The sequence below is a fragment of the Antechinus flavipes genome, chromosome 3, assembly GCF_016432865.1.
Source record: "Antechinus flavipes isolate AdamAnt ecotype Samford, QLD, Australia chromosome 3, AdamAnt_v2, whole genome shotgun sequence".
In the NCBI taxonomy this organism is placed as follows: domain Eukaryota; kingdom Metazoa; phylum Chordata; class Mammalia; order Dasyuromorphia; family Dasyuridae; genus Antechinus; species Antechinus flavipes.
Window position 1 is genome coordinate 377,936,229 of NC_067400.1, and position 23,392 is coordinate 377,959,620.

General features: G+C 31.4%; 1 protein-coding gene across 2 annotated transcripts in view; it reads left to right on the plus strand.

The window, feature by feature from the left end:
- EPC2 (enhancer of polycomb homolog 2) overlaps window positions 1-23,392 on the plus strand; it is a 158,762-nt gene that overhangs the window by 110,862 nt on the left and 24,508 nt on the right. The window contains exons 4-7 of one of the 2 annotated variants that reach the window (XM_051985839.1): window positions 4,668-4,874; window positions 9,481-9,629; window positions 10,806-10,938; window positions 14,684-14,875. In XM_051985839.1, the coding sequence (XP_051841799.1) occupies window positions 4,668-4,874; window positions 9,481-9,629; window positions 10,806-10,938; window positions 14,684-14,875 (681 nt within the window). The remainder of the gene's footprint in view (window positions 1-4,667; window positions 4,875-9,480; window positions 9,630-10,805; window positions 10,939-14,683; window positions 14,876-23,392) is intronic. The other variant, XM_051985840.1, reaches the window with a different exon arrangement.

Here is a 23,392-nt window from a genome sequence, read left to right on the forward strand (position 1 = left end):
TGATCTTGTAATGGAGAGAGCCATCTGCATCCAGAGAGAGGAGTATGGGGACTGAAAGTGAATCACAACTTAATTACCCCTCCCCCCCTTTTTTTTTTTTTGCTTACTTGTTTTTCTTTCTTTCTAACTTTCCCTCTTTTTGATCTGATTTTTCTTGTACAGCAATATGGAAATATATTTAGAAGAATTGCACATGTTTAACCTATATTGGATGACTTCCTTTTTAGGGAAAAGAAATGGGGGGAGAAAAATTTGGAACTCAAAGTTTTGCAAGTGTGAATGTTGAAAACTATCTTTGCATGTATTTTGAAAAAAAAAAAGACTATTACTATTTAAAAAAAAAAAAAAAAGGAATGACATCTAATGAGGCTAGAAAGATAGGTGGATTCCAGAATAGGAAAGGTTTAGAAGATAGAGAAGTTTGATAGTTTATTATAGATTTAATTAAAAAACTACTGGAGTTGAATCTAACATAATCACATCTTTACTAGGAAAATTATTTCTGCAGTAATAGAATGGATTGGAGTGATGAGAAACTTGAGGCAGACAGACCTGTTGGGAAACTATTGGAATAATGCAAGGGAGGAGTGACTTTATACAGCATCTTTTAACTAATAAGATCATATGCTTATAAGTCTAGAGCTAGAAAGGATCCCACCTAATCACTTCCTTCCATTTTACAGATAAAGAAATTGAGGAACAGGGAATCAAAGAGTATCTAGATGAGTTCAGGTAATCAGACTTTATAGTGGGGATTCTTGCCCTCGGGGTCCATGAAGTTTTTTTTTTTTTTTTCCTTTAGTTTGCTGTGTTTCAATTTAATTGAATTCCTTTGTAATTTGGTGTATTTTTAGTGCTTTTGGAAGCATTATTTTGAGAAGAGGTCCATAGGCTTTACCAGATTGCTCAACGATTTTCATGATACCCCAAAATTTCAAAAACCTTTGCTTAACAGATTTGTTTTTCCCAAACTTGAATTACCTATTCAGCTTCCTACTTAACCATAAGATATATATAATCTTGATCAATCTCTGGTTTCCCTTTCCATCAAATATAGATAGATCAGAGGCATCCATTACTATCTTATCCTGAGGAATTCCTTATCCAGAAATCTTTCATATATCAGAAACACTAAAAGTTTTCCTTTTATTCTTTAAACATGTTGGTCATAGATATAGCATTGGGCTATTTGCTATTTCTTATCCTTAAGAGTAGGGACTGTCTTTGTACCTCCAGCAGTTAGCATTAGAGAGAGGTTAAGTATGACTAAGTAGATTTGGAAATCATTAGCATGGAGATGATAATCATTCATGGGAGCTGATAAGATCACCAGATAAAATAGTATTAAGTGAAAAGAAATGAAGGCTCAAGATAGAACCCTTTTGGGTACCTGTGGTCAGTAGGATATGACCCGAATCCTGCAAAGAAGGTTAAGAAAAAGCAGATTTTATAGATAGAAGGAGAACCAGGAAAGAAAACCTAGAGAGAAGAGAGCGTCCAGGAAGAGAAAATGATCAACAGTATCAAAAGAGATGGCCTTAAAATTTATTTAGGTACAAAGGGCAGAAGAGATTAAAGGATGATAGCATGGATAGAAATTTTTTCCCCCCATTTTTTTTAGAATGGGGGAAGACAACATTAGGACATATTTATAGGCAATAGGGGAGTCACCAGTAAGATTGAAAGCAGGTGATTGAAAGAGATTGAAGACATGTGAAAGCAAAGAGATTGAAAACAGGTGAAAGCAAAGAATATAGAACCAATGAGGTCTACTCCTTTTACTTGACTTATTCTAATAGGATTTTTAGATATTCTTTTGGTTATTTGTAATTTTCTTGGATAGCAAAGTGGCATGATTGGAGAAAGCTCCAGGTTTGGAGTCAGGAAGAGAGGTGAGTTCAAAACCAGCCTTAGACACTAATTGTTGTGGACCTGGACAACTCACTTAACCCAGTTTGTGTTAATTCTCTCACCTAACTGGACTGGAAAAGGAAATGGCAAACCACTTTAGTGTCTTTGCCAAGAAAAACCCCAAATGAAGTCAAAAAGAGTTGCACACCCAAAAAACAACTGAACAACTATCTGTTGCTTACAGTTTTCTAGAAGGAGCTAAGTAGTGCAGGTTTAGAGTCAGGAAAGGTCCATCTCCCTGACTTCAAAAATGGCCATAGACACTTATCTGTTTTACTGTGGGCAATTCACTTGACCCAGTTTACTTGAGTTTCTTCATCTTTAAAATGAGCTGGACAAAGAAATGGCAAACCACTCCAGTATCTTTGCCAAGAAAACCACAAATGGGATCACAAAGAGTTAGATATGACTGAACAACAATAAACATTTTATTAGAAAATTAGACAAATAATCTAAAGAAAAAAATAGGTGAATAAAAACTTACTTTTTAACGACTCCATGATTGAATAATATTTTCTCAGATTAGTTCAAATTCATCAGAAAAGAATATAGCTTCTGTATAAACCAGTATCACTAAAATTAATAATAGATTTGAAACTAGATAGTTGGTATATTGTAACGACCACGCTAGCACCCAGGACATCCCAGAATCAATCAGAGTCAGAAGAAGCAAAAGTCCTCAGTCTTTATTCTTGGCCCCAGATACAGGATTGAACAGGATGGAAGCAGAATCTCCTCGACTGCCTTCTCCCTCATCTACCACCAGGAGTGTGTCCCTGGCCATTCTTACTCCACCGCCTAGTCCCTCCTACAATCCTCTATACACCAATTATTGAGCGAGCACAGATTGTGCTCATAACAAATGCCCATAGAGTATTGTGCAATCCATAGTTAGTCTCAAGTGCTCGGCAGTCCTGACCTCAGTGCACCAACTCAGTATTTTCAACCCTCTACAGTATATAGCTTCTGGGTTTAAATTGGGTGTAAATACAAACTCTTTATTTCTTCTAAAGTCATGGGGGTGGAAGAGGGGAAGATGTAAGGCAATTGAGATTTATTGATTTGTCCTTGTTCACACAGCTAGTAAGTGTCAAGTATCCTGGATTTGAATTCAGGTCCTTCTGACTAAAGTTGGCATTCTGTCCACTGTGCCATCTAGTTGACCTTAAAGCCATTTTTTTTTTTTTTTTGGGAGGGTGGACAAGAGATGAGAGAGAGACAACTAGATTTATATTTTACAAAATAATATGATTTATTTCTAAAGGAAAAATCCCTCCAGTTCTAACAGATACTCCTATATAGGAGTATAGAACATAACAGGTATATAAAACTATATCTCAACTTGGTCTTTGAATACTCTCCAAAGAAATATTGAACTACCATTTGGATTGTATCATTGCTCTGAGTCTCAATGAAGTTTCCAGAAAAAAACTGGCATTCATTCATATAGTTACTAGAAAGCACATTTTTGAATGTGTGTGGGGGAGCCCATTTGATCAGACATAAAACATTTTGCTCATCAAAATTGTAGGGGGAAAAATATTTTTATAGTTGATGTTAAAAACTTCGTTAAAAATGCTTAAAAACTGATGACCAGAGAAAAGAATTTTATGAATCTCTGCACATATTTTATTCTTTCTAGATGAGAGATCTTATTTTTTAAGTTTTTAAGTTTTTGAAATTGTCAAAACTCTGAGAGTTTTGATATTAGTAACCTTTGGGTTATCTTTTATATTCCCTTTTCTGCTTCTTCCACTTTGAGTTGAAGTAAAATATTTTCATCTAATGCACATAGTTCTTGTTTTCCCCTGGGAAATATGTAAGTGAGAGAAAAGGCCAGAATAGAGGGGATGAATTTAAAGGAGGTTAAGAAAGGATGGAAATCTACATAAATTTGCTAGATTTTGCTAAGTCATATCATGGCGGTATGATTTTATATTTTGCTTATATGTACTGTGATTTCTTAGACTAATATTGACTCAATAAATTTAATACTTAATAAATATTTACTTAAATAAAATAAATATTGCCAAATCAAGTATGAATGATATATTACATTTAATTTGTGCCATTGTAATCATCTATTAATGTATATAATAATTATAGTTAATATATTTGGCAAGCAAGCATGAGAGATGGAATATTTAACATCTGTTTATGGATCCTGTTGTTTTTACTTGTGATATTAATACCTATACAGGCAATACATTGTAGTATAAGAATACTTTATTTTTCAGACTTAATTGGCATCTGATCCCCTGAGATGTCTAATTTTTTTCAAGAAAGCGGAAAAATTAGAAAGCCCCACTTGTGTACTAATTATTGATAGGCAATTTCTATGCATAAGAAGTATTAGATTCACTTGCAAGTTAATGTTTGTGAACATAAAATCCACTGTACTTTAAAGCAATTGAAAAATTATATAAGTTAAAAACCTAATATTACAAGTGTTCATGTCTTCTATAGATTTTCCTGTTTCATGAGTTGTTTTTTTTTTTTTTTAAAGCATATTTAGCTTTCAGATTAGGTTCAAAACATTTTTCTTTTCTTAACTTTTGACAAAGTCTCTCAAGAAAAGAGCCGTTTTAATTTTAAAACTAATACATTCTTGGGTTTTAATGTGTCATCTTAATTGTTGGTAGTGGTGGTAATTTTAACTTCAGTAAAAGTGAAAGTATATATGTTTAATCTTATTAGCATTTTTCTTTTTCTTTTTCAAATATTATCACTTATGGCATTTTATATTTTTCATTTAGCTTGTAACACTCCAAGAAGCAAAACTGCTGCTAAATGAGGATGATTACCTTATTAAGGCTGTATATGACTACTGGGTGAGGAAACGTAAAAACTGCAGGGGACCATCCCTCATTCCTCAAATAAAACAAGAAAAAAGAGATGGTTCTACCAACAATGACCCTTATGTTGCTTTTCGAAGAAGAACAGAGAAAATGCAGACTCGAAAGGTAATTGGTAATTTGGATGTAAATGCATTTAGCCTAATGATGTTTAGGAAAAATTTTTTTTTTTTTTACTGCTAATGACGTAAATAGTTTTCAGTAATTTGAACATAATTTAGAGATTGATAGAGATTGACAGAATTTAATGCTCTTGAAGAAAAATAATTTAACAACTTTATTTGAACTTCTGTTTTCAGTAGTTCTTGAATAAGGGTGTTTCATTTTCAACTTATACTTTATGTTTACCAAACATAGAGTTCATGTATGAACTTTATTCCCTGTATTGGGTATACAAATGTAAATTAACTCTCCATTTTACTTGATAAAATGAAGTTAACATTCTGAGTTCCAATCAAAACAAATAGGTTTGGAATTGTGAATTGATTCTTTCATCTTTCTTTTGGTTTAGAGGTTTATGGCAAATGATTAATTTCAAAGATTTAGTAAAAATGTAGCCACAATTATATTTTTATTAACAATAAATGTATAAATCCATCCTCTGTTCTTTTCCATAGTTGGGAAAATCATAAAGGAAGTGTTAGAGACAACTTTTAGCTAATAAGAGTGCTGAGTCTGGGGTCAGAAAGATCTGAGTTCAGATCTGGTATCAATTACTTATTATCTGTGTAAGCCTGGTCTAGCCATTTAACTTCTGTCTGATTCAGTTTCCTCAACTTTAAAATGGGGATAATAATAGCATCTTCCTTCCAGGTTTGTTATGAGGATTAAGTGAGATATTTTTAAATGCTGTGTAAATAAATGCTTTACAAATGTGTTATTCAAAACCTAACCCACTTCATATCTTCCTCTATGAGCCATTCCCAGTTAAAGCCAACTCACAGTAATTACCTCTTCATGTTAATTATATCATGCATTTGTTATTGAGTATAAGCTGCCTTGTGTTATGATTTTCTGTATCCTGTCTTATCAATTGGATTGTCAGCTCTTCTAGGGCAAGATCCCCTTTATATTTCTATTTTAATTCATGTTATCTAGTAAAGTGCAGTGCTCTGATGAATATATTGTCGATATTGAATATTTGTTTTAATGCTGATGCTAATGTTTATTTTCTTTTCTGGGAATGATGATTAATGCCTGTTTTGAGTAATTCCTGTAAGTTAGAGTCTAGGCACATAGATACGTATACAAGAGATCTCAAAAGAGAAAGGAAGAGTCTCTTGGTGTTAAATGAAAAAGCTGATATATTTGTTTAGGATTTTTGAAATTTTGTGTTCAAAACTGTGATTTAAGAATTTGCTTGATAAACTTTATTAAGTTATTTTTTTCAGAAGATACAGCAAGTATTATATTTTACTTATTAATAAGTAGGATGCTAAGCTTTCACATATAGATTGATTGATTTTTCCTGAAACTATTTTTTCGTTTAGGAAAACCCAGTCATATCAAACAAAGGGACATCCCCATTTTTCATGCATAAAGATATATCTCATTCTTTATCTTGGGTTCATTAATCTTCCAAATTAGTTTTTTCCCTACTAATCTGAACACTCTCAATTTTTTTTTGCTGTATCTTTGTCCAGGTCATACGAATTAAAAGCAGTATCCTTCAGGACTTTGTCCTGACCTCTTTTCTCTTCCTACTCTGTGCTATTTTACTTAGTTATCTCCATGCTGATGATTAACAAAACTATTTTCCTAATCTTCAGACTCTGATCTCCAACTATTAGACATCTCATAATTGGCTGTCCTGTAGACATCTTAAATTTAACTTGTCCAAAACTGAATTCATTTTTCCTGTCAAACCCTTCCCTTTCCAAATTTCCCTATTACTATTACTATTGCAGGCACTACCACCCTCCCACTCATCCAGGTTCCCAGTTATCCTTGACTCTTTATTCTCCTCTGTTTCCAGTCTGTTTCTAGTGCCTATCATTTTTTACACTTGTAACGTCTCTCATGTATGCTATTTTTTTCTGCGGTATAGGCCCCAATACCTGGGCTATTATAAAAGTCTGCTGTTGGTTTCCCTTCAACAAGCCTCTCCTCTCTCCTGTTTGTTCTCCACTCAGTTGTCAAATTAATCTTCCTAAAACACAGATTTTATTATTTCAGCTCTTCTTCACTTTTCCCCAATTCCTCTTAAATTTTCCTCTTAAAATTTCAGGGGCCTCTTACTACCTTCAGGATAAAATAAAAAATCCTCCTGTTTGGCATTTGAAACCTACTACTTGGGCCTCCCTACCTTTCCAATCTTATTGAGTTTTTCTTCCCTCAATATCCTTTGCAATCCAGGAACATTCATCTTCTTGCTCTTCCTTTTAGTTTACTCCTATCTCCAGACTTCAGGCATTTTCAGGTTTTCCAAACCTGGAATACTCTCTTCCATCTCTGCCTCTTTGCTTTCCTGGTTTCCTTCAAGTCTCAGATAATATCCCATTTTCTGTAAGAATCTTTTCTGTTCCTCAGTCTTATTAGTGCCTTCCTTCTCAGACTACCCCAGTCTATTCTATTATATATCTTGTTTGTTTTTAGTAGTTTTAATATTATTTCCTCCATTAGCCTATGAACTCGTTGAAAGCTGAGAATGTCTTTTAGATTCTTTGTAAACTTAGTTATTTAGCTCAAAGACATAGTATGGGGTTTGATTATTGCTTCTTGACAGACTGATATCAACTGGAAATAGGTTATGTGCTTCGTGATCAGTTTTCTGGAAACATAACTAATCATTGCATTGATCAGAGCTCTTATATCTTTATTTTTTTTCCTGGCAAAGGCAGTTAGGATTAAGTGACTTGCCCAGGGTCACACAGCTAATAAGTGTCATATGTCTGTGGTCAAATTTGAACTCGGGTCCTCCTGATTCCAGGGCCTTTATTCTATCCATTGTACCAATTAGCTCTTAAATCTTTCAAAGTTATTTTCCATTACAGTATTGTTACTGTATGAATTGTTTTCCTGGACTGCTTACTTCCTTTTGTCTCAGTTCATAGCAGTCTTCCCAGATTTAACTTAAACCTTTTCTTTATTTTTTATACATAATACTATTCTTTACATTCATATATTATACTTTCTCCAGCCATTACCTAATTGATAGGTACTTCCTTTTTTCTTGATTTTTGATATGCATGCGCGCGCACACACACACACACACACACACTATATATATATATATATAAAATAAAATATATATATATACACATATATATATATAAAATAAAAAGAGTTACTATGTTTTCATATGGATTTTTGTCCATAAGAATTTATGTTTGGGATATAGACCCAGTATTGATATCAAGTAATCTCTACATAGTTTAGTAACTTTTGAAGCATGGTTTCAAATTGCTTTCCAAAATTGACTGAGCCAGTCCACAAGACCACAAGTATAATGCATTAGTGTGTTTGTCTTTTCACATTCTCTTGGATAAATTTTCCTTTTTTCTCATCTTTGCTGATCTGATAAATGATCAGATAAATGATCTGAAAAATGATCAGATAAACTGATAAATCTCAGTATTAACATAGAATTCTGTACAATGTAGATTGAACGTAGTTGTAGAGTATAAATGAATGGCTAAGCAAAACTTTAGATACACAATTGATTTTTTTCCATCTGCAAATAGTCTTAATGACTTGCATTAGTCTGAATATAGGTTGCCTTTAATAAGAACATAGTCCTAAAATAAGATTTCTTTGAAAGCAAAATAATATATAAGTATATAACATCATTTAAATATAGAAAAATGTATTTAAAATAATTATTGGGAATATTTTTATTTTAAAATTTTCAATTCAAATAAAGATATTTTATTCCTTTTTATCATCACTTTCTTTTTAAAAATCATTTTAGGCATTATTATTTTCTTTCCATTATCCATATAGTAGTATGTCATCTTTGGACTTATCTGTTCTTTTAAAAATGTGTCAGGCCAGGAGAGATTCAAAAACATTGAGAATATTAGAAAAATTACCCAAGTGTGCCACAGTTTTACTCCTAGCTCTTGGCGTTTTGCCTAAAGTAACAGGTTTTTTTCAAAGGGATTAAAAGAGTGATTATATATTAAATTTAAATTTTTTGTTGAAGTCAAATTTAGGGGTAGTGAATGGCCTATATTGGGCCATTGTGGATTCCAATACCTACTTATCTTCTACCTGTAAATATTTTTAACAATAACTTTGAGTTCCTCCTATTGACTTGCAAATGAATTATTTCTCATGAAAAAAATCTGAAATTCAAAAATTTTACTATCATTATTATACCACTGTCAGTCATTCACTTACTCTCATTAGCTCAAATTCATAGTACTAATTAAGATATTAATAATTAAACATTTAATTTTTAACTTTATTTTCTTAGTATCACTAGGATAAAGCTTATTCGCTGTTTTCATTTTTATTTACTTTTTTTTTTTTTTTGGTCCCAAATTAGAGTGAGAGAAAATATTACATTTCTGGTTATTTTTAGATATCTTTACATACTTCATTAAAATAAAATAGCATTTTTAATTTATTGACTTTATTCACAGAAGTCTTTCAGTCAGAGTCTTCAATAATAATAATAATAATAATAACATGCTTATTACTGTCTCTGTGCTAAGATGAAAAGTAGCATTTTGTTGTCCATTATAATCTTAAAATTGTCATTTTTCAATAGAATCGCAAAAATGATGAAGCCTCATATGAAAAGATGTTGAAATTAAGACGAGAATTTAGCCGAGCCATAACAATTTTGGAAATGATTAAGAGACGAGAGAAAACAAAACGGGAATTATTGCACTTAACATTAGAAGTTGTTGAAAAAAGGTAACACTGATATTTCATACCACTGATGGCTAAAAGTGCATTTGTGTGATAAGTTTTTAAAAATCCTTTCTCCAGTACCTCAAAAATTTGTGTAACTTCATTGGAGTATATATATCTCAATAGATGTAGATCATAAGCCATGGGATATGTTTATAAGTCGTGGCTACTATTTTAGTTGTAAGCCTTTTTAAACTTAACTTGGGTAGGTCATATCAGACCTTGTGAAAGTCTTCAAGAATGCATGGTTCACCTCATGCCATAACAATAAGACATTGGAATAGGACTTTATTGCTTCAGTATTTTCTAGCATTTCAACATTGTTAGGCCAGTATGAGTACTATTGAAACTCCTCTATATTTATAACTTAGCATGTTATCTTTAAGAATTACAGTAATTGTGAAATTGATCATTGTGATAAATGAGCTTTTCTCAAATTATTAAGCCATCTGGTCCATAGAAAATTGATATTCATTCCCTCAGTCCCCTGATTTGCAATATTACTACATCCTTGTTCATAGTAAAACCTTTCAAAGTTTGTGTTCTACTTGTATAGATTTTTATGAACTAAGGTCACTTGTGTGCTATGGTATAGCATTAGAATAACGCTTTAGTAAATATTATTAAAAATATAAAATAATTGCATGAGTTTTTAAAAAAGATTTAAATTTGTTGGTCTTTTGTTTTCATACACATTAAAATATACTAAACTTGAATTGTATTTTTTGTGATAGTATACTCAGTATTCGTAAAATAAAAGTTTAATCAGAATTTAAGGGGATTAAATCTTAAATTAGCTTTGTTTTATAATTAATTAAGTAGAAAAAACTTGGTATTTCAGTTTTAGTAGATGAAATAGTTTCTAACATATATTAGTATTCACTTCTGCTTTAGTATTCTTAATTTATGTTTAATGAGTAAAAATATTCTCAGTACCTCAGGGGGGATATTCTGTCTATCATGTTCCTATGAAAAGTGTAGAAAATTTAGAAATTGAGTGCATGTCTTGAAAAAGTTTTATTTTTTTACTAAGCTTCCAATATGAAGTTATTTTCTTTTTGTCTAAAAATGAGATACAAAGAAAATACTCTTCATGTATTTGGTTGGTTCTGGCCAACTGTATTCTGGTCAACATATTTGTATACAATATATAGCATTGTTTTTTGTCATATTTTAAAGATATCATTTGGGAGACTATGGTGGTGAAATCCTTAATGAAGTGAAAATTAATAGACCAGAGAAAGAAATATATGCCACTCCAGCAACTCTTCATAATGGAAATCATCACAAAGTCCAAGAATGTAAAGCTAAGGTAAATAACTTTTGAGGAAAATTACATCTGATTAATTTGACCAGATTCAAGTAAGTGTTGATTGCAGTACTTAAATCTGTAAGTATAAATTGAAAAATAAATTGAATTGTTTATTTATCCTTTTAAATAATTGTAATATATTTATAATCACTATCTTTTGCAGTGTCCTTTGTTAATGGTGGCAGATTTTAAAGGTTGAACATCAAAATTTTAATTTTTTCCCCTATAGACTTTTTCTTGTTGTTATCATCTTCATATATCTTCAAATTTAAAGAGGTACAACTTTAGGCAAGTCACTTAACTTCTCTGTTCCTCAGTTTTCTCACTAGCAAAACAAAGGGATTGGATTAATTGAACTTTAAAGTTTTTTCCCCACACTAAACTGCTGTGGTTATGTTTATTCATTGCTTACTTAGATGTGTGGCACCATTTCAGAATGCATTCAGATTGAATTATGAATTTATTTCATTCATTGTTATTTATATTCACTTAATAGTGTCTGGTATATATTAAAAATCTGATAAATACTTGTTGAGTAACGGAATGACTTATTTTAGGGAGCTCTTAATTAAAAAAAAAATTACTCAAATACATAAAATACTTCAGTTAGCTAGGTAGGAAAAACTTGACCATACAAATGATATTAGGGTTTCAGAAATTGAATTACTGACCTATTATGTGATGTGAAGAATATTTGATGTTAAGGTTAGCTCCATTTTTTGGTTCTATCAAAACCCTAGGAATTGACCATTTCTAAACTTGTTAATGTTTACGTGTTTCAAATATTAGTTACCTATTTTACAAAAGCTCTATATTGAGCCCTCATTTTTTTGCAGGTTCATTTCTGAAGTATATGATTAAACCATAAAGTCAATTCAAGATAAAAAGCATTTATCAAGCACCTACTACATGCTAGGCACTGCGCTAAATAAACAAGATAAAAAGGCAAAAGATAGTCCTTGCCATCACATTTTAATTAGAAGGGAAATAATATGCAAAAGTCTGTCTAGAAACAGACTATATACAGGATAAATTGTAGGTAACTAGTGGAAGGAAACCACTTTGATTAAGTATGAAAAGAAAAGGTTTCTGTAAGAAGAGATTTTAGCTGGGACTTGAAAGGAAGCCAAGGAGATTAGGAAGTGCTGATTTAAATAAGGAAAGTCATGGTGGGGACATCCAGTGATTGAAAACACCCAGTCGGATAGGGAATGTCTTAGATGTAGAAAAACAAGAATCTCAGTATCAGTGGATGGCTGAGCATGTAGAAAGGATAAATTATAAGAAGACTTGAAATATAAGAGAAAGCCAGATTATGGAGAGGGCAACTACAGCCTCAAGCACGAACACTTTTCTCTTAGACAAAAACAAAAAAAAAATTTTTGCAACCAAGAGGAAAAGGATCCGAGGTGTTTGGGTACTTACAAGAAAGTTGCCCCTTGTTTTACTTAAACATTTAAAATGTATATGATCGTAGAACCCTAGTGTTGGAAGGGATGCCTGAATCTTAAATCCCTTCCCATCCTTCACCATAAGTTTTGACTTTATTTGGACCTGAATTTTACTGCCTACTGGGGGAAAAAAAGCAGCTTTAAATTTAGATTATATAACATCTTCATATTAAAAGGGTTCTTATAACTTATTCTACTCAGGTACTCTCCTTTAACAGGTGAACTAAACTGAAGCTTTGAAAAGTTAAGTGACTTGTTCAGAAGTAGAAGTAAAACCCCTATTATTTAATTGCTGTCCACTGTTCCACTTTATTTCTCTTTGCATTCTGCGTCCATGTGAGCCATGTTGGCACTACTCTTCATGCTATATTTCCATTATAGGAAATAAATATATAAAATATATTTCTTTTCAGATTGAAGTTTAGAAAAAAAATATTTTATGCTAATAGTTCTTTAACTTTTATTTTTATCAAGGAAGAATGTAAAGGTAAGAACACACACACATACTATGTAAAGGTAAGAAAACACACACACACACACACACACACACACACACACACACACACACACACGGAGCCCTATACCTCTTTTCATCGTTAGTTTCCTACCTGTCTTTTTACAGATACTTTCTTCTTCACATGTGCCCAAGACATGTATAAAATTCAAGAGGATAACTTTAACCTTTTGTAAAACAGGGAATGTTACTAAAGAGTTCTTTTACAGAAAGGAAATTATAGGAAAATTAAGTTTTTTACTAATAGTTCATTTTGGAATCTTGAAAATTGTCATTTAAAAGTCTGTTAATCTTTAAATTTCTTTGCTTTTTCTGTCAGTGAAGGAAGACTTAACAGTTGTCATTTATTTCACTTCTAAAAGTAAAATATTTTACTGGTTATCATGGCATCATAAATTTCAGATAGAGTTCATGTAGTGCATTTTCTTGTCTCTAAGAATGACTTCTAAATTATCTACCACTAGAAAACATTTGCCAGTGCAGCAGACTTGTTTAGTTAGTGCAGGTAATGCAATAAGTTGGTATTCTTCATAATTGAGCTAGCATGGCTTAATAATTATCCTACGGTAAACAGGAGTGGTCACTTTGCTGGAAGTATGATCTCATTAACATATGGGTACTCCCTCTATTGAGGCAGCACTTCTAACAGGGCCTGGAACATACCAGATACTTCATAAGTGTTTGTTGGTTATTGATTGATAGCATCTCATATAATGCTTACCCATTATTTACAGTAGTTGTCCACATCTTTTTGTAAATCTGAAAGGGGCACTTAAAAGTTTAATTGCTTAACTCAAAAACTACCATCAGTGCTAATTTTTTTTTGTGTGTATGTTAACTGTTAAACTCTTCATGTACTTTCTGTAAAAATATAAATCTGAATCAGTATAGACTTAGTGTATGCTGAGTCTTTCAAGTATGTATGTATCCTTTCATTTGTATTCAGCATTTTTATTGTTTAGGTTGATATAGCTGGTGGTAATGATTTCCAGCTCTTTCTTATACAACACATATGTGGGAATGACTATCATATTAGATATAATAACTTGAAAGAATATTAACTTCTTTGTCATGTTTCAGACCTTTCTATTTAGGTAGTTTCTTAGAAATTGTTTTTGTCTTATTCTGTTTTTATTTCTCATTCCCATTTTACTAAGTTTATTTTCATAATGTAAAATATCTTTGGTTCTAAAACAATTATAATGTGTTTCCATTCTGTGTGTATAACTTCGCCATCAGCTTAAGATTTGTATATTGTTTGTTTGTGAAGTTGACTAAGAATATTAATATATTTTAAAATAATGAAACTTCATTTTCATTGAAATTAATCAACCTCAAATTTTAAAACACTGCTCCCAAATAAATCAAGTTACTAAACAGGCATACAAATGATTCATAAACTGAATTCAACTAATTCCTTATTTATAATATTAACTAAAAAGTTATCATTATTCATTGCCTATAATGAAAGAAAAAAGAAAGATAATACAAATATTTCATAGTGTTTGGATTGTAAACATTTGAATAATCCCCAAAGTCACACTATTAATTTTAGTTTATTATCACTAAAATATAAATTCAAGTCCCTCGATTGATTTTATTGTAGCTAATGGGAAATAAAATACTTTGAAATAGATGCCTTGGCATTTCCATATTCAAAACAATAAATAAAAAATAACTTCTAAATAAAACTTTTGGTTTTCATAGAGCAGCTTAGGTTCTTTGAATTATAAAATATTTTCATTTTCCCTTTCATCTTGGGCAAAATTATAACAAACAGCACCCTCATCATTCATCTTTAAAAGAAGAGGCACCTGATGTTGTTCGTCAAAAGAAGAAGTACCCAAAGAAGCCAAAAGCAGAGACTTTGATAACTCCTCAGCAGCCCACTACTGAGACATTACCTGTGATCAATAAGAGTGATATTAAACAGTATGACTTCCACAGCTCAGATGAGGATGAATTCCCACAGGTACTTAATTTACACTTTATTTTAAAAGATTTAGTCACTGATGTCAACATTATTGTAATTTCTAGTTGGCACAAGTAAAAAAAACCTCTCTCAATCAAAAATTGTTATTCAAATTCTTGGATAAAGGAAACATTTCTAGAATTTAAAGTATTTCCTTTGTTTACTGTATAACTTTCAATCTTAATGTATGATTGTAAAATTCATTCACTAAAAGTTTTGATGGTTTTATTCATTGTAAAAAGTGCTACTTCAAAAAGTATACTTTAAAAATTAATATATTATAGAAAATGTATTTACTAAATTAGTTAAAAGTTCCTCTTCCTTGCATTAATTTCACTGCTCACATGTTTGGGCTTCACTCATGCTTAATTTCACCTTTTTCCACCTTCAAATAGCCTGACTTAAAAAATATATATATATATGTACATTAGCAATAATGAAACACAAGTTATTTACATTTTTAAGTACTTATTTTTTTATTCATATCAACAGATGAAATAATATTTAAAAAGATTTTAATGCTTGAGAATCTTGTAATATTTAACTTCTCATTTGTGTCAGTCAATTAGAAGAGGCAGGAATTATTAGGAAAGCTTGTTAAGTCATCTGTTAGAGTTAGAAATGTAAAAGAAAGATTCTTAACAGAATGAAAGAAAAATCCTCACCCAACAATCCAGAACTAGAGGTTACTAAATATAGCACATAGATCACTACTACTCCATTTCCTCCTTCCCTGCTAAATCAGCAGTGGCAAGGAAGATCATTTTATTAAAGGTTTTTATTAGTGGGATCCCATGTGATGAAGATACATCAATGTGCTAAGGCCATGACTATTTTATTACTTGATAAAAATTTTTAGAATTTTGCTAAGAAATCTGAAGGAATACCTGTGTAGAAAATGATGAAAAATTGTGTATATTGAAGTCATACTATAATGTGTTTGAAAAACCAAGGCTAATAATGACCAGGACATTTTCCAAATAAAATACAGAATGAATTTTTGGCCAAAATTAATTTGCCTACTAGATTTTGACACAGATAATAATTTTGGTATTTTAACTTAAAGATTCTTTGAAGTTAAAAAAAATTCTTCAGAACATAAACATTTTAAAACGATTCTTCACATTATAAAATAAATTTTTGTTTTATAACAATATGATTCATAGAGGTTTTCAATATAGTAATTGTTCTAGTATACTTAAAATAATTTAATTTATGAAATATTAATTTAAATGTAACTTTTCAAGAACCAAAATATAAATTTATTTGATTTTGACCTTTTCTGTCAACCTTATTTCGTTTAGTGATAAATTTAAAACTAAAGGCCATCTAGTCCAACTCCTTCACTTTATAAAAGAAGAAATGGAGGCTCACCGATATTCTTGAGTAGTTAACTAAAAGAAAATCTGTTCTCTAACCATTTATTCTAATTGTTTTAATTTTATGTCAGAGAAATACAATAGAAATTTTGTTAAGATGCTAGAAGGATTAATAATGAGGAGAAACAAAAATTAACCTTCATAATTTTGGGAAGACTTCAGAAGTGGTTGTGGGCATAGCTTTTAAAAGGATAAAAGAATGTTGTTGTTGTTGTTGTTGTTGTTGTTGTTTTGCTTAAGGAAAATTTTCCACTACCTTATTTCACTACTTTAGCCTCTTTTTGCCCTTCATTTCATCCATATGATCTTTTCTTTTTCACTTTTTCCCATCTTCTGTTTTCCCATCTTCTTTTTCTTCATTGTTAGTTAAGGTGAGGCTTATAATAGTTAAGAAAAACCTCAGAAAGTCAATGTGCATGCCTCAAGAAAAGACAAGCAGGAGAAAACTATGAAACTTTACTTTTTTCCAAAGTGGCCAGAGTTTTGAGAGATACTAACCAAAAATACCAACTGAGATTCATGGAATGAGGAGCATAAAATTTAAATCTCTGGTTCTGTTGTGGGGGGAGGGGACTAAGGAAGCATTTGTAGAGTTAGTTGGACTCAGAAATGTTCTTGTGCTTTCTCCATATGCCACTTGTCTGAGGCTTAAGCTTCTTAAGTGATCATAGCCTTGGTTCACCTTTAATAAGAAGTTTCATGCAAATATGTTTTCTAGCATTTATCTCTCATCATAGGCTAGTTCCCCTAAACTCTTAAGGAGTTCTTAGATTATTTGCACAGAAGAAAAAGGGCAAATGATTCTACAGTTATGCCCCAGGGAAGTGTGAAGACTAACCTTCTTAGTATCATTCCACGTCAAGAACTGCCTACATATAGTAAGAAACACACAAAAACTTAAAAGGAAATGTATCCTTGCTAATAACCCAGTGACTCCTTATTACATGAGAAACCCTTTCCTTTCTAGCTCTTCAAATCAAAGAATCTTAGAATTGGAAGGTACTTTAGTAGAAGTTCTCTAGTCTAATCTGTACCTGACCAAGAATTCCTTTTGCAAAGTAACCAACAAGTGGAATTTAAGAGCTTATGGCTAAGAAGGCAGCCAGCCTAACAATCCCACATATCTACCTCATTGAAAAACTAAAAAAATTCCACCCAACTAAATAAAGATCGAGAAGTACTATGAGCAACCAAAGCAAACCAAAGTAGCTGACTTCTTCCTCCCTAGAACTTCACAAAATGCCACCACAAAAAGGAGATAGAGAAAGGGGCTTCTAGACAAGCCAACAGAGCAGACAAATAAGATGATAGCCTCCCTTAGCAACAGAGAATGGTCAGAGAATCTTGTACTCTGCTTTTTTGTCTAGAGGCATTTAGAAGAGGCTTCTATCCCCCATAACATAATGCTAGGAATGGTATTAAGGAATCCTAAGTTCCCTAGGCCGTATGGAAAAGCACTCAGAACCTCAAAGAAGTGGAAGTTAGTATAGTAACTCAGATTAAACAAGTCAAAGCCTTCCACTTCAAACACAGTAGCAGGGCAGTCCCAGGCCCTAAGCCAAAGTACCAATTTGAGAACTAAGTCTAAAGAAATGAATGACACAAGAAGTTATAGACTATTATAAAAAATTAGACCTAGTAGATCTAAGGTATTCCAAAAACCAAAGAGGTTCTAATAAGAGTATTATATGCCTAAATGTATACATAAGCAAAGTAGAAAATGTGATGTTGATTATTAATCAGTTGTGCATTAAAAAAAAAAAATAGAAACCTGGGGCAGGTAGGTGGTTCAGTGGATAGAGCACTGGCCCTGAAATCAGAAGGACCTGAGTTCAAATCTTGCCTCAGACATTTAACACTTCCCAGCTGTATGACTCTGGGCAAATCACTTTACCCCAATTGCCTCAGAAAAAAAAAAAGAAGAAGAAGAAAAAGAAAGAAAGAAAAAAGATATCCAAGAAATAAGTCCCAAATAAACATAAAATCAGAAATCTTGAAGATTAGAGAAATAAATTGAAGCCAAAAAGACAATAAAACTAAAAAGTAATTCTTTAAAAAAACTAACCAAATGGATAAATTTTTAGCTAATTTGATTGAAAAGAACAGAAGAATAATCCAGTCAACAAAATAAAAACTGAACGCAGTAAAATCACAACAGACACATGAGAAATAAAAAGAATTAGAAGAAGCTACTGTGCATAGTTTTATGACAACAAAACTGTGAATACAAAGGAAAGAGAAGATAATATATACAAGTGAGACACACCCAAAATCTCTCACCATGAGAGATTTTAAATAACAATTTCAGAAAAGGAAATAAAACCAGCTATAGAGGAGCTAGCAAATTGGAGAGAGGAAAAGCGAAAGGATGGATTTACAGGAGAATTATAAAATAACAATTGGTGCCGACTCAAAATTGAGGGAAAAAAAGCACATTACCATTCTCTTTTGATGAGACAAATGTAGTCTTATTGTCTAAAATTTTAAATAAAGACTTTTGAAACAAACTACAGTGATTTATTCAAGAAATAATTTCTTATGGCCAAGTTGGACTTATAAAGAAGGAAATATTAAGCATGGTTTAATATTATTATTCACAAAAGAAAAAAGCTAATATAGGTATATAAAGTATATATATGTATAACATGAAAAGTATCTAGTTCATACCAAAAGAAAACATCTTATGCAAGTTAGATACTAGAACTTTTTCCAATTAATTTAGGGAGGAGCAAAGCAATGATGCCCTCCTTCATTCCACTTTTGTTTGATTATAGTTGTGAAAATGCTAGCACTGACAATAAGAGAAGATAAAAAAAATAAAAGCAGAAAGGTTGGTTAATGGTAGACAATTTTTTTTTTTTGGTGGCTTGCAACCCATAAAAGGTTGCATTTTTATATAATAACAAAGTCTTAAGAAGTAATTATAGAAAAATTCCCATTCAAAACAATACTCAATACTTGTATATTCAAAAGGATCTGTTAAAAAAAATAGCTTAAATAGCTAAGAGAATATCCAATATGATAAAAATTACTATTGCCAAAGTTAATTTACATAATTAATACTATACCAAAGTTCTGAAAAGATACTTTATTATGATATAATAATTTTTCACTTGAAATAATAAAAGCTGTAGGACCATCAAGAAATCAGTGAAAAAAATAGGAGTGAAGAGTGAATATCTCTTTTAGATCTCAAGCTTTAGTACAAAGTAGTACTAGTACTAGTTTAAAAAATAATGTAGATTAATGAAAAAGATTAAACAAGTGAGAATCATAAATAATGAAACTTAATTCAATAAACCCTCAAATCTTCAATTAATTAGGAAAGCAATTATTATTTGAGAAGAACTACTAGGAAAACTAGAAAGTAATTTGAATGAAATTAGACTTAGACAAATAACCTACACTATATTCCATTATAAAATCAAAATGAATATACAACCTGAATATTAAAAACCATACCATTAAAATCACAGATTATATACACTTTTTACACCAGTGGATGGGAGGTAAATTTTTAACCAGACAAACGAGACAGTTACAAAAAAAGATACAATAAATTATTTTGATTCTGTAAAATTGTAAAACTTTTGCACAAAGAGAGTCAACTCATATAGCCAGAATAAGAAGGTGGGAACTTTTCATGGGGTTGGGGGGGAATTCTTGTTATCAATATTATCAATATTTGTAATAAAAGTTTGATATCTGAAACATAAATGAGATGATATGTCTTTGCAGAAGGTCAAAGATATGATCAAACCAAGCAAAACAAGAATTGCAAATTATTAGCAATATAAAGCAGTTCTCTTAAGACATTAGTAATAAGAAAACGCAGATTTTTCAGGTTTCACCTCACATCCAGCAAATTGGTGATGACAAAATATGGGAATTGTCAATGATTGTGGAGGGTGGGAGAGCTTATAAGTAGATGGAGAAACTGGTATATTATTAGAACTGTCAGTGGACATAGCTGTTCTGAAAAGGAGTTTGGAATTTTGCAAATAAAGTGGCTATTAAAATATTTATAGTATCATTCTTTGTAGTAGCTATATACACACTGTGTGTGTGGGTGTGTGTGGGTGTGTGTATATGTTATATATGCATCAAGTGGGGAATAAACAAATTATGGTACATGAATGTAATGAAATGTTACTGTGCTGCAAGAAATTACTAACAGGATTAAAATGGAGATGCATAGAAAAAGTCATATGAACTGATGTAAAGTAATCAGAGGCAGGAAAATGGTATATTCAAGGATTACAACAATGAAAATGAAAAGAATAACTGCAAAACTATTGAAAATGAGTGTTGCAGAAGAATAAAAGAACCAGCTTCACTTTCAAAGAAGATCTATGAGAAGATACTTCTACTTCTTTGTTTATGGGGGAGGAGATATCTGTGTATGCAACATTTTTAAAAGTATACATTTTTATTTATTTTAGGTTTTTCCCCCCTTTTTATTTCTCCTTATAGAATGCTATCTCTTACAAAAGAATTTTTTAAAAGAAAGGTGGAAGAGAAAAAGCAGTCAGCAAAACTGACAAGTGTGTGGAACATTGCATGTAATTTCAGATTTATTTTTTCAGTATATTGACCTCTTGCTGAAAAATTTCTTTTCCTCATTTTTTTCATTGTATAGAAAAAATTCTTTGATATCTATGCTATCTTAGTGTCTACCTCTCTTAGATGGTGTATGTGGGAGGAAGTCTGGATGGTGTAAAAGAAAAACATAAAATATCTAAATCAAAAAAAGCAAATAGAACAAAATGAAAAGATTGAAAAAAATTGGAAAACATAAGCTATGATATATTGACCTTGAAAATGGGTTAAGAAGAAATAATGAAAATCATCGAATTCCCTGAAAACAGTGATTAAAAAAGAAAAGGTGGACACTTTAAAGAATCTATAAATTAAATTTGCTTAGATCTTTGAGAACCAGAATTCACCAATCATTTTTTGAATGGAACCCCAAATGAAAAATCTCAGGAGTATCATAACCAAAATTCAGAGTTTCTACATCAAAGGAATAATAGGAAGAAGCAACTCAAGTATCAAAAGTATTATAGTCAGAATTATACATGACCTAGTAATTTCTGTTAAAAGCAAGAGGAGATCTTGAATAGTATATTTGAAAAAAAAAAGTAAAATAAATAGTTTTATAACCAAGAATAATTTATCCTGAAAAGCTGAGCGTAATCCTAAAAGGGGAAATAAGAATGTTTAATATGAAATAGAAAGCTTTGAAGCACTTCCAGTGAAAAAAATCTGACTGAACAAAGTAGGAACTTTGATATTCAAGAGACCAGAAAATCCCCAAAAGGTAAAATTATTTAAATAGTTGGAAGAATCCCTCTGAATTGAACAGATGGTTGAATCCATCCCAGTTTGATACTTCAAATTCAACAGGGAAATAGGTGGAAATAGGGAAAAGAGAGGTCAATAAGAAGGAAGTAATAGTAACACAAAAACATGGAAATAGTAGTAACAAGCAAAACAAATTCCCCAATTTTGAAGGAAGGGAAAAATATTCTTGGAAGCTAATGCTGGGATTACCCATTGTTTGGAGTTTGGTTGAACACATTATGGTATGTGAGTGTAATGGAGTATTATTATGTATTAAGAAATGATAAAAGATACAATTTCAGAGAACCTTGAAAAGAATGAACTGATTCAGAGTGATGTAAGCGGAACCAAGAGAACAATTGATACAACATTATACAGAAAAACATTGAGAGACTTTGAGACTTAAGAACTCGGATCAAAGCAATGACCAAACATATCTCCATAGGACTTATGATGAAGTGTGTTATATATCTCTTGATGGAAGTCATATGCAAATAGGAAACAAAATACAGTTTTGGACTTGGCCTGTGTGGGGATTTGTTTTAGTTTATTATGCTAATTTATTAAAAGGATAGTTCCTCCCTTCCCCTTAAGAAAAGAGTAATACTAATGGGGGGAGGAGAGAAAGAAAACACTACTTGAGACATTTTAAATATATAGAAAAGAACTAAAGGCTGTTCTGAAGGAAGCATAAATGGGCCAGCATGGTTTTGAAAGTAAAACATTGAATTTATTAAACATAGTTAGTAATAAAAGTAATCAGTAAAAAATAGATTGACAGCTTTGTATACCAGACTCTCTTATTGTTCTTCTAAGCATATGAAAATATCCTTGTGGTGGGAGGCAGAGTATGGAGGGCAAGGTGGTTTTTAAGTTCAGAAATTTTTTTTAAAAAGTTTTTTATAAAAGAAACAAATGATCTCAAGTTTGAAAAACTTTTCTTCTCCTAGCCTATGACCATTGCTTAAAATGTTTTCTTTTGATTTGAAAAAATTTGCAGGGAAGCAGAAACCATTAACTCCAGAAGCTACCTGTTCTGTGTTGTTGTTACTCTGTTTTTTAACCACTGTAATCAAAAGTTTCTTCTTTACATCATGCCATTATCTGTGTCTCTACAAAGCAAGCATTCTTTTGTTTTCTGGGTTTACATGAAACAAGATTAATAATCTCTCTTTCACAAAACATTTCATATAAAGACATTTGCCTAAGTATTTTCTGTAGGTCTTTGAAACAGTTTTATTATACCATACTTCTTGATTCTCTCACTTTTAGTTACCTTTTTTCTGGACACTATAGTTTTTTAATGCTCTGTAGTAATATGTTATGCTCAGAACTGAAGGCAATACTTCTAAACTATCACTGGGTCAGATTAAAGAAAGGGAATGAGGAAATAAGTGTTTATTGAACACCTGCTTTGTCCTCAAAAAAAATTTTTTTTTTACGAATATTATCTCATTTGATCTAGTGTGAAGTACGGTGGAACATGTTGCCTCATAATACAACAAAAGTAGACTTTTCATATTGAATTTCCAGTCTTCCAAGTCCAGCTGATACTTTTTCACACTAATTCTTGATATAAAGTAAATTTTACATTGTTCCGGCACAATTATCTTCAATGCTTTATGTGTAATAGATAGCATGGAGTAGTAGATCTGGCTTCAAATACCTTAGTGGCTGTAAGATTCTAGGCAAATAACTCTAAGTAAACTTCTAGGACTATAAATCACAATGGTTTGGTAGAGAAATCAACATCTAGGATTTCCTTATGCTAGTGAAATTAGAAACCTTTCCTTAT